The sequence below is a fragment of the Geotrypetes seraphini genome, chromosome 2, assembly GCF_902459505.1.
Source record: "Geotrypetes seraphini chromosome 2, aGeoSer1.1, whole genome shotgun sequence".
NCBI lineage: Eukaryota > Metazoa > Chordata > Amphibia > Gymnophiona > Dermophiidae > Geotrypetes > Geotrypetes seraphini.
This window is the reverse complement of record NC_047085.1, coordinates 315,488,084-315,500,968: the sequence shown is the minus strand read 5'-3', so window position 1 is coordinate 315,500,968 and position 12,885 is coordinate 315,488,084. Positions and strand designations below refer to the sequence as shown.

Genomic DNA, 12,885 nt, shown 5'->3' with positions numbered 1-12,885 from the left:
TGTCACAATGGTTTCATTATCCTTGGCTCACATAAGAATCAGAGTATGAATTGGCACAGCCACTGCTTTGCTTTGAAGAATGCTGGTGTAGAAGGACCGAGGTTGAAATAGACACTAGAAAATGACATGGGATTATTTCCCGCGGTTATCCGCGGGGACGGGAACGGTGATGAATTTTGTCACCGTGTCATTCTCTAAGGTGCAACCAGCATTTAACCAGTTGTCAGCAACTACTACTAGTAATCATTTATATGGTGCTAGAAGATGTACACAGCACTTTATATATTATACTTGGGTACTTTCTTTGTCATTAGTGGACTCATGATCAAAGATTTTGTACCTAGGCTAATAGAGGGTTAAGTGACTTGCCCTGGGTCACAAGGAGCTGCAGTGGGAATCAAACCCAGCTCCCCAGGATCTCAGTCCACGGCACTAGCCATTAGGCTACTCCTACAACCGGCATCGCACCCCCCACCCCCCGAGAACCAGCATCGCACCCCCATGCTGGAAGTGGCATCCGCCCACCCACACACACAAGCTCCTTACCCTATATTCGTAGAGAATGAGAGCAAGAAGGCCTTGAGCATGCGCAGATGCTCAAGGCCCAGCCCAGGCAAGAGGCGGGATCTTTCCTTAACTGGCACAGGCACGCAACAGATGGGGTAAGGAGCTTGTTTGGGTGGGCGGGCAGGCGGATGCCGCTTCCAGCATGGGGGTGCGATGTGGTTTGAGTGTGGGGGGGGATGGAGCAACACCGGTGGCCTATGAGGATGGGGTGATGGAGCAGTGCCGGTAGCCTTGGGGGGGGGAGGAGGAACGAATCAAACGAGTTTCCCTTGTTTCCTATGGGGGAGACTCGCTTTGATATACGAGCAATTTGGTTTACGAGCATGCTTCTGGAACGAATTATGCTTGTAAACCAAGGTTCCTCTGTATTCGGTACCAGAGGCTGGAAATAGCTCAGCACTGAATATCCATTTTTTCTGCTTTGATTTCTGATGAGGCAGTATATCAAATTTTAATAACATGAAAAACTGATGATCATTGAGGGCTGAATATTTAGTCAAAAGATCTAGAACTCCTTTTACTAAGCCGAGGTAAAAAAGGGTGGTCTTACATCCAAGTTCCAAGTTTCCAAGTTTATTCAATATTTGATTAATCGCTTATTCAACATTCTAAGCAATGTACATAGTATAATAATAACATAAGTCAATAGGGGGAGACTGACAATTTCATTTAAAAAAAACGAAAACAAAACACTTAGGATAAATATGGGATACAAAGGGGAAGGAGAAGGGAAAGAAATACAATTTTGAGAAGGCTAAAGAAAACATTTATGGTAAACAACATTAGGAAAGGAAGAACAAAGGGAGGCCAAAGTAGTACATATGAGATCTATAAAAAACTTTGGTCGGGTCGTACATACTGGTTATCTCAGCTGTCAAATGCATCTTTAAAAAGAAAACATTTGAGCTTACTCTTAAATTTAACCAAATCTAATTCATCACGAATATTGATTGGAAGTAAATTCCAGGTTTGAGGTGCTGTAACGGAGAAGATTGAATTTCGCCGTGTATTTATAATTTTTAAAGAAGGGACTGTCAAAAGATGTTGATCAATAGATCTAAGAGATCTAAGTGGGGTATAGGGGATCAAAACTCTGTAAATAAAAGAGGGAGATTTACATGTGTCTTACCTAGGCGTTAAGCCATTTTTACCACAGCTTAAAACCTTAAAACACGCCGCAAAGGTAAGGGGGATGGAGGGAGAGATAGATAGATTCATAGGAAGGAGGGGGGCCGCGCGCGATCGGTGACCGTGCGCGTTCCCTCCCTTAACTGTGGGGACAAGGCCATTCACCGCTCCACGGGGTGGTGGATGGCCTTGTCTCCGTACCTGCGGTGAGCACCTTTCCCCCCTCCACCTTTTGGGCGGGATACCCGCAGCCACCGTGTCATTCTCTACTATACATTAAGGGTGCCGGGAACACATCTCACCATAACCCCCCATACATTATATGGCGAGTCCTCCAAAACTCCCCCAAAACCTATTATACCCACTTGTCTACCACCCCAATAGCCCTTATGCCTGCAGGTGTCACCTATATGGCTGTACAATGGGTTTTGGTGAGCTCACACTTTCTACCACAAGTATACTGGTTAGGGTGGCATATAGGCCTGGGTCCGAGTCCACTGCACTGACCACCAGGCTACTTGCAGCTCTACTTGAATTGACCTTAGGATCTGCAGCTTTTATAGAAACAGATGAATATTGGAGAAAAGCAAATAATATCAAAAGCTCCTATACTTTTGCTTCATCGACTACAGCACAGTTCTTCAACCGCCGGTCCGCGGACCGATACCGGTCCGCAGGAAATTTTTGCCGGTCCGCGCAGGACCGGCAAGATTGACTCATTTGAACTTCCTGCCGGTCCGCGCAAGACCGGCAAGATCAGCATCGGAAGCGTGCGCTGGGCCGGAGAGATCTTGGGGAGCCTCCGACAATGGCTTTCTCCCCTCTCTGCAGCTCTCCTATACTTCCCAGCGCAGCGATTCACGAAGGCAGCCTCGGGGCTTTTGCTGAGTCGCGGCTGCCTCTGATGATGCAACTTCCTCTTTCCTCAGAGGCGGCGTGACACAACAAAGGACCCGAGGCTGCCTTCGTGAATCGCTGCGCTGGGAAGTAAGAAGAGCTGCTGGGAGGGGAGAAAACCACTATCAGTCTGGGAAGCTGCTGGGCAGGGGAAAAAAGGGACAGCTGCTACTGGAAAGGGAGACGGAGAGATGCTTCTGGGAGGGGAGGAGGGAAAGGAATCTGGGAAGCTGCTGGGCCAGGAAAAAAAGGGACAGCTGCTACTGGAGAGGGAGAAGGAGACGGAGAGATGCTTCTGGGAGGGGAGGAGGGAAAGGAATCTGGGAAGCTGCTGGGCCAGGAAAAAAAGGGACAGCTGCTACTGGAGAGGGAGAAGGAGAGATGCATCTGGGAGGAGAGGAGGGAAAGGAATCTGGGAAGCTGCTGGGCCAGGAAAAAAAGGGATAGCTGCTACTGGAGAGGGAGAAGGAGACGGAGAGATGCTTCTGGGAGGGGAGGAGGGAAAGGAATCTGGGAAGCTGCTGGGCAAGGAAAAAAAGGTACAGCTGCTACTGGAGAGGGAGAAGGAGAGATGCTTCTGGGAGGGGAGGAGGGAAAGGAATCTGGGAAGCTGCTGGGCAAGGAAAAAAAAGGGACAGCTGCTACTGGAGAGGGAGACGGAGAGATGCTGCTGGGAGGGGAGGAAGGGAAGGGAGAATGAAAAAAGGAAGGAAACAGCTGTCAGAGAGATTAGAGGAGGGGAAGGGGAGACACAGGCATGAGAAAGTAGAGAGATTGATGATAGGAAGGGGTCAGCAGAAAAATAAGCAGAGGGACAACGATGATAGATCTGGTGTAGGAAAGATAAAAATGAAGAGAGCAGTGAAGCTGGAATGAATCATGTAAATAGGAGAGAGGGGCACAAGCTGGATGGAAAGGGGAGAGGGACATAGAAAGAAGACAGATACCATATGGAAGGGGGAGAGGACAGATAGTGGATGGAAGGGGCAGATGCTGGATTGAAGAGACAGAGAGGGCATACCCTGGAAGGAAGAGAGTGAAAAAAAGATTGAAAGCAGAAACCAGAGACGACAAAAGGTAGAAAAAAATAATTTTATTTCTATTTTGTGATTAGAATATATCAGATTTGAAATATATATCCTGCTAGAGCTGGTGTTAGACATAACTGGGGACTGCAAAACCCAGGCAGTGCTTCTTTAGCTTTCAGCTGGCTTAGGGCGCTCTCTGACCAGGGGGCAGTTGCCCTAGTTGCACTCCCCTAAAACTATTCCTGTCATGTGTTACTTCAGTATTCTGTTAGCATGATATTTCTGTGTAGCATTCTGTAATAATTTGGCTTGTTCAGTTTTCTTGATAGTAGAGGGGATATATGTGAAGGGGAGGGGAGACAGGGGTTTTGTTGATCCTTGCTCTGAATTATTTGTATTTATAAAATGACAATTCTACAGAATATTGTTTCTTTTTATACTTTAATAAAATACATTCAATATAAAATCATAACTGAGGCTTGTGTGGATGGGATCAGATGATTTGTGGGGACCGAGCTCGCGGAGATGGGGCGGAAACGGGATTTTTAAATTTTAGTCCTAGTAGTTTGCCGGTCCACAAAATAATTATTTTTTTTCTGCCGGTCCACAGGTGTAAAAAGGTTGAAGAACACTGGACTACAGCAAAGCTTTTGACTGTGTCGATCACAATAAACTATTGTATGGAGAACTCTAGCACAAATGGAAAAATACCGAAACACATAACTCAACTGATAAAGAGTCCTACAAAATTCAAGAAGCTGCAGTGAGAACAGAATATGGCAACACTGATTTGTTTCCAATAAAACGTGGTGTCAGGCAAGGATGCATTTTGTCACCTTACCTGTTCAACCTTTATGGTGAAGCCATCTTCAGAAAAGCAAATTTGGAAGAAGAGAGCATTAGTTTCAAAGTTGGTGGCCGAAATGTAAACAACTTGCTCTATGCAGATGATACACTGCTCATCACCAGCAGTAAAAAAGACATGCTCTATCTACTGAGAAAGGCCAAAGCTGAAAGTCATAACATGGAATTAGAACGGAATATTAAAAAGACAAAGTAATCATGAACTTGGAAAATGATGAAGATTTTGAGCTTAAAAGCAATAGAATAGAAGTTGAAAGGATTTCAGTTTTCTGGGCTTTTTTGTAAACATAGAAGCAACTAGCAAGGAAGAAACACTCTGCAGAATAGCACTTGATTGCTCTTCAAGGCTTTCGAAAAAGTATTCAAAGGCAAGGAAATGGCACTAAAAACAAAGATCAGACTTGTTCACGCACTCACTTTCTCAGTGGTCAATTATGGCTGCGAAAGCTGGCCATTATGGGGCTCATAATCAAAAAAGAAATACATCTAAAAACCCGCCTAAATTGGTACTTGGACGATCAGAAAGACATGTAGTCCAAGTACCGATAAAGGGTTTTAGATGTATCTAAACTAAACTAACTAAACTAAACTTTAAGACGTATCTAAAACCAGTTTAGGCTTTTTCCCTACCTCTTTGTGCCCAGAGTGAAAAGGGACATTTTTGGAGGAGTGGGTAAGGCGGGAGGTGGGCCGACTTAGACTTAAGTCATCTGGCAGTCATAATCTAAACATTTGACAGGTTGCCTGGACGAAACTTATACATTTTTACTTAGACCAAGTCAAAACAGGTATAAGTTCCGGATTAGGCCGCTGAGCTGATCACCCAGACAACCCATCCCTCTGCCTCCATAATAATCACAGCAGGAGGGATGCCCAGTCCCTCCTGCCCAAAGCTGCCACGACCCCCCCACCCCTGAATGTTCCCCAGCAGGAGAAATGCCCAATCTCTCCTGCCACAATCCCCTGAACCCTTCCCAAATATCGGCAGCAGGAGGGATGCCCAATCACTCCTTCTGATACCCAATGCCCAATCCTTCCTGCCAACACCCCCTACCCCCTGAAAGCTCACCCCCACCCCCTGAAAGTTCATCACCACCTTCCAAGGACCCCGCTCACCCCATCCCTCATGAAAGTTTGCCACCCCCACCCACACACACAGAACACCCCAGAAAGTTTACCCCCACTAGGACACCCCTAATCCCACATGAACACCCCCACCAGGACCCCCCAGATCCCCTAGGCCCCTCCTATGGGGGGGTGGCCTAAGGGATATGGCCAATCAGAATCTTAGGCCACTCCCAGTGCATCCCAGAATGCACTGGGAGATGGGCCTAGCATTCCGGTTGGCCCAGGTGCCTAAGGCCTCAACTACAGGAGGGACCTTAAAGGACCTGGACCCTCCCCAGTGCATCCCAAGATGCACCAGGAAGGGGCAGGCCCACCATTCCTTCAAAGCCCAAATGTCTTATTTTGGTCATACTATCAGAAGAGAAAGATCATTGGACAAGGACATCATGTTTGGGAAGATCGAAGAAACTGGAGTCGGTTCAGAGAATGGCCACTCGGATGGTCTCAGGACTCAAGGATCTCCCATACGAGGAACGGTTAAACAAATTGCAGCTATACTCACTCGAGGAGCGCAGAGAGAGGGGGGACATGATCAAGACGTTCAAGTATCTCTCGGGCCGCACAGAGACAGAGGAAGATATCTTCCTCTTCAAGGGTCCCACGACAACAAGAGGGCATCCGTGGAAAATTAGGGGAGGGAAACTACGAGCTGACACCAGGAAATTCTTTTTCACAGAAAGGGTGGTTGATCGCTGGAATGGTCTTCCACTACATGTGATCGAGGCCAGCAGCGTGCCTGATTTTAAGGCCAGATGGGATCATCACGTGGGATCTATTCACAGAGCAAAGGAAGAGGAGGGATCTATTCACAGGGCAATGGTAGGGGAGGGACATTAGGGTGGGCAGACTGGATGGGCCTTGGCCCTTATCTGCCGTCTATTTCTATGTTTCTATGTTTCTATGTAAACCAGGCGAAGAGGGTGACCTGCAATCAGATGGCTTGACACGTTGAAAGGGATGACACTAGAGGATTTCTTTTTAGATCTGTAATTCATCAAGTCGCTAGGACTTGAACACAAATTGATGGCACCTAACTGTCCTATGAATGCTACCATTCAGCCCGAGTAAATAAATCTATTTTTTGGGATCTGCCAGATACTTCCTGGTGATCCAGATTGCCTCTATTGGAGATAGCGTGCTGACAAACCTGTGGTCTGACCAGGCTTGGAATATCTTATGTTCTTATGACAAACATCAACAATCTCTGAGAGAGAAGGCATTGTAGAGACTGGGCTGTTAATTTGAAAAGGCAGACTGTTAAGTTATACAACCTATTCCCACCTTCATATTATTCAATGTTTCAGTTTAACTACTAATGCAGCAGATAATGTGAAACAATGAATTGACCTGGATCATTGTCCCACATTTGCAATGTAAATGGCTTCCCCAAAGTGTCTGGAGTTCCCTGCAAGTTCTGTAGAGCTTTTGCAATTACCATGGGTTACTCTTCACAATTATTTGCTAAGTTCTAAATTGCTTCTTGTACCTAACTTGATTAGAGTTCCTAAATATTCCATCATTGCATACGTGCAGTGAGGCTGGTGGTGGAATCTTGCAAGGCATCTTTATTGGATTATAAGAAGTAATAATGCAATCGAGGCACCTTTGTCATAAACCAATCAGTTGGTAGAAAACTTGGATTTAGACCTGGCAAGAGAAAATTGTCTTATGTACAGTAGATAACATTTCACAAAATGCAGTTGAAATGGTTCTTCTGATCCTTTGCTTCCTTTAAACTTACCTTTAGTCCTGGAGAAAGAACTTCTTTTTTGTGAATTTGAACAAATACAATTGTAATTATGACTGCAACACTTAGCAGGAACACTAAGGCAATGATGACCGGCGTCTTGGAAGGCATCTTGGAGCCTAAAACAAAAAGGAAAATAATGAGCATTTTATGTATCATTTACTTCCTTGATAACCTAAGAATAATCATGTTTTTATTCTCCGAGTTGCAAGTTACTTTCTCTACATGGACTGGACCTTGTTTTTCTAATAGGAAGAATAAACAATCTAACAACAAACCCTCTCAGAAAAATAAAAGTTCCAAATCAATCCACATAAAATCAAAAAATATCTAATGAAACATCTTCAAAATATGCATCCAATAGAAGATGCATATCTTATAAAATTACTCCAGGGATTACACACATTCAAGTGTGGTGACCAGAACATGTGTACTTTTATATGATCCACATATAGGTATGTTTGGAGGTAGACTTTAGATGGAGCATAGGTAGAATCATGATTTATGCACATTCCACCCAAATGGCTCCTGGATGGTTAAGTAGTGCTCAGCCAGCTAACCGCCACTATTCAGTGGAAGGTAGCTATCTCCACTGAATATTCACGGTTGGCGGCTAAAACTTAACCAGATATATCATGCAATAACTGCAAATACTGAGTGCTGAATGGCCTAGTTTAGCAGCCAAATTGGGCCACGTAAACAGCAGGTCTATCTTTGGTTGCTATAAACTTAACCAGCCAGCGCTTAATATCAACTTAACCAGTTAAATTATAGCTAGGGTTCCTGGATTTCCTCTATTAAAAAAAGAAGACACCTGGTCCCATCCCTTTCCACCCCTAGCCCCATTCCACCCCCCTGCTTCACCCCCACACGAACCTCCCCACGATTGGTACTGCATCTGGAGGGCATCTGCACATGCACAGACGTTGATGTGATGATGTCATGCATCTGCACATGACATCATGCTTCAACATCTGCGCATGTGCAGATGCCCTCTAAAAAGAGGACATGCTCAGGTTTTCCCAGACATCTGGTAACCCTAGTTATAGCCACTAAAAAGCACAAACCCCGGATATTGAAATGCTGGTCACCAGAAATGATCTGGCATTGAATATCTGGACTCAGAGCTGACTATGGGAGTTAGCCAGCCTCCCTCCTGCAGTCTGAATATTGGCCCCATTGTTTATAATAGAAATGTGATGATTCTGGAACTTGGAGGCTGAGTGAATGGCTGGCCGAAGACTGAGCTCCTTCCTCTGAGCATCTAATATAAGAGTTCAATATACAATAAATAATAATTTGTCTTGTTTGGGGAAAAATCTTCAAAGATGACATTTACTAAACAGAAGTTACAAGAAATCTCAGCAAAGTCTTTAGGAAAAAACAAAAGACTAAAGGAAGATTCACAGATATCAAGTGGAAGTTCATCATCTATAGATGCATTGGATATTATAGATGTTATAGACAAATTTGAAAACATAAATTTGACTATGATGGAGATGAGAAAAGAAATGAATCATATGAATAGTAAATTGGATATAATTACCAACAGAATTGATAACATGGAAAACAGAAGAAGATGATAGATCTTGAAAATCGTTCTAGGAAACAAAATCTGAGAACTATAGGATTATAAGAAGGATGTGAAGGGAAAAATATGATTTCTTTTCTAGAAGAAATGTTACCAAATATTCTTCCACTCAGGATAAAAACACCAATAGAAATAGAAAGAGCAAGAGCTCATAGAATTGGAGGAAAAAAATCCCCAAATCAAGGTAAGCCAAGAACAGTAATATTCAAATTATTGAGATTCCAACATGTTCTGGATATTTTAAAAGTGGCTAGAGAAACACAAAATATAGTATATAAAGACTCTAAATTGATTTTTACTCCGGATTTGGCCAAGGAAACTGTTCAAATAAGGCAGAAGTTTTTTTACAGCTAAGACAACCATTAAAAGAAATAGGAGCAAAATATGGAATATTTTATCCAGCACAAATGGAAATCACCTATAAAGATAAGTTTCATTTTTTCGAAGACCCATAAAAACTTAAGGAGTTCTTATCTTCTCAAGAAACACCCATGAACTAAGAATTAAAATAATGGTAAGAGCAAAAATCTAGATTGAAAAATATAAAAAAATTCAGAACTTTAGAAATAAATGAATAAACCTTGCTACAGGCAATATCATATATCTTATCAGGCAGTAAGCCTCAGCACAGCCTTGCAAAGCATAGCTTTGCAGAAACCCCAGCGTTTCTTCAGCTATTTCATGGTAGGCAAAAACAGCTGGGAGAGATTAGCTAATTAGCTTCCAAGGAACGGTAGCCACAGCAGATTTCCACAATTCAAAAATACATTCAATCATTCCACTCTCAGGCTCTCTAGACCAAACTTTACTTTAAGTAAATCCAGTGGCAGCATTCAGGCAAGTATTGTACTTAAACCAAAAATAATATAGCCTAAAACACAGAAATTCTTCAGGCTTTTTTCTCACACAGAAAGAAAGCATGAGAAAAAAAAAACACCAACTGTTTCACAGTTACTCACTCTCTCTCTTTCTCATTCAATGTCCATGGCTTCTGCCTAACTCCCTATCACAGGACCAGTGGTTTGTACCTCCATGCTTTCCACACCATTAGGAAACTGGAAGCCTGAGGTGGGGAGGAACTCTTCCACCTCCTGCATAGGCCAATCTGTTATTTCTGGTTCTGCTGCCTGGCTCCACAGCTTCTGCACTGCCTTGGGCTGTGGGAGTGACTCACCCTGGTCACTCACTCCTCCTCCTGCTGCTTGCATCAGTCTGCTCTTAAGCAGCTCAGAGCCAATCCCCTTCAGCCTGTAGTGGGGGATGGGCTTTGGTTCCAAAGCAGCCTTTCTCTGCCAGCCTTTCTCTGCCTGAGTTTACTCGTGCAGCTAAATTCCTTGTGGCTTCTCTAGCTGCCCTATAGCCTGACAGCTGCTTTTGACAGTCTGCCTGCCTCTGTCCCATACCACTATTACTCTGAATATAGGGGCAAGAGGGGTCAGCCTCAAGTTGACTGCCAGAATCAACCTGGTCAGCTCTTCTGCACCGGATCTTACCAGGGGCAAAACTAGAGCTGGTGCTGGGTTTTGTCACAGTATATATAATTTTTTTCCCTGACTAGTACAAATGAAAATTGGGTGGGGGAGAGAGGAATTTATTATTGGAAAATGTTTTTATGAAATATAGAAGGATGGGAGGGAAGGGGATAAATTTAATTTGTTAAGATTAATTGTATAATTTCAAGTGATATATCTATGTCAAAATGTTAGTACAAATGTTGAATACTTGATGTAAGTTATAAACTGAAGCCCAGTTTATAAAGAATTATAAAAAAAAAAACAAGAAATGTGCATGCACTTGCTTTATATGTGAGGGTTTACACCTGCTCCACAACTTCAGACTAGGCACAATGTCTGCTGCTTTGACCCTCTGTGTCTTTGTAAAATAGACTATACATAGGAATCTACTTACAGCAAATGTTAAGTGCAAAGGTGTAGAATGGCCTGCAAGGGAGATCCACATGCAAATTCAATCAAGAACCAATTATCGTTAATTAAGGGGCCAATTGGTGCTCATTCTCTTGTTAATTTGGGTGCCGATCTTGGATCCGTGCACAAATTCTGGCATGTAACCGTCAGTGCTATACATAGAATGTGGGAGGAGATGAGGGGTGTTTTCAAAATGACATGCAAATCTCAGTTTGGACATTTTGCACAAAAATCCAGCTGCAAATATGTTTTTCTGTTTTGAAAATGGTCCTATCTTTTTGTTTCAAAAATGGCCATTTCTCAGATGTGTTTGTCCTAAGTGCATCTATGTTTTTGAACCACTTTTTGAAAAAAAAAAAAAAAATCATGTTCAAAAGAAAAATGCACAAAACAAGCCATTGGGATGTAGGAAGGGGCCAGCATTTTTAGTAGACTGGCTACACAGACATCCCAGCAGAGCATTGGAACACCTTAGGGGACACTGCATCTCACCGTAACTCCCATATAGTGTATGGTGAGCTCTCTAAAACCCACCCCAAACCTACTGGACCCAAGTGCTCACCAAACCAATAGCCCTTATGCCTGCAGGTGTCACCTATATATAGGTACAGTGGTATTTGGGTGGGTTTCGGAAGGCTCACATAATCCATCAAAAGTGTAGCAGTTAGAGTGGATATGGGACTGGGTCCCATTTCTTTGTGTTCTAGAATCTTGCTATTCTTTGAGATTCTGCATGGAATCTAGATACTCTTTGGAGTTCTAGAATCTTTTGTTACTCTTTGGGGTTCTGGAATGTTGCTACTCTTTGGGTTTTTGCCAGGTACTAGGGACCTGGATTGGCCATTGTGAGAACGGGCTACTGGGCTTCATGGACCTTTGGTCTGACCCAGTAAGGCTATTCTTATGTTCATTGCACCACCCCCTAGGCTACTATAGGAACCTGCTTGCTTCTAATAGGACTGACCAAAAACAAACAGAAAGACCTATGTTCGATGCAAATCATAAAGGAGAAAAGAAGTGGAACATTAGTCTTTGGATGAAACGGGAAAAGCAATCATTTTTATTGAAAAATATATACCTGTTAAATATTATCAAAAATATGTGAAAATATTTTTTTAAAACACCAAATACTACAAATATAAAAACACATATGATGTTCCACAATATAATACATTAATTCAAAACGACAGTTAGCTCCAAATGAAGATATGATATACACAAGAAACAGTATGCTGGTAATTAAAACCAGTTAAGATCAGTCGAACATGTGGTACAGAGCCTAATCTTCACAATAAACCAGTAGTAATTAGGCGAGCATGTTGTCCGGACCTGACGCGGTCTGTGTTTCAGCAAAATTATGCTTTCATTAGGGGTCATAAAAAATAGTAAAAAATAACTAGTAAGAGGATATGGAATGGTGCTACGAGGAACAAAAAGTGAACCACATACCACTTGGCTTTCGGTATGTGGTTCACTTTTGTTTCAGTGACTCATTACAGATTTAAAGGGCAATTCTATAAGGAGCTGCTTATATCTAGGTGCCTGGAGGGATCCTATTCTGTAAGGAAAGGTAGGCACTTGCTTTTTGTTTTAGAATACCAACCAAATAAGTCAAATTTGTTCTTATCTTTTAGATGCAAGCACTGATGCTACCCATAAACCTAGTGCAAATGCTGATTAAACCGTATGCACTTTATGGTATGCTATCCTCTACAATAAAACCCTTACCCACGCATGCGCAGTTGAAATGGCATGATCCCTGCCGCCATGATTTGTGCTTCCGTGCCGTGTTCCATTTGCAACACGCGGCGGCTTACGGCGCAAGCGGCAGTGAGAGAAATGGCAGGAGGGTGTCCTTCAAGGTGCTGCAAGGCATCCGGCTGCTACTGCTGCACAGGGAAGTGGAGGGGGAGAGGGAAAAGGAGCTGCTTTGGGGGAGAGGGGTATGCTGGTGGGCAGGCAGCAATCTTGGTTTGCTCGGGGGGCCAGAGAGATAGGCAGGGGGCCAGG

The 12,885-nt window shown here is 43.3% G+C and overlaps 1 protein-coding gene across 3 annotated transcripts in view; it reads right to left on the bottom strand.

The window, feature by feature from the left end:
- ENTPD3 (ectonucleoside triphosphate diphosphohydrolase 3) overlaps positions 1 to 12,885 on the bottom strand; it is an 87,320-nt gene that overhangs the window by 63,372 nt on the left and 11,063 nt on the right. For 2 of the 3 annotated variants that reach the window (XM_033930064.1, XM_033930066.1), the window contains exon 2: positions 7,354 to 7,478. In XM_033930064.1, the coding sequence (XP_033785955.1) occupies positions 7,354 to 7,478 (125 nt within the window). Of the gene's footprint in view, positions 1 to 7,353; positions 7,479 to 9,978; positions 10,131 to 12,885 lie in introns of those variants that run through there. The other variant, XM_033930067.1, reaches the window with a different exon arrangement.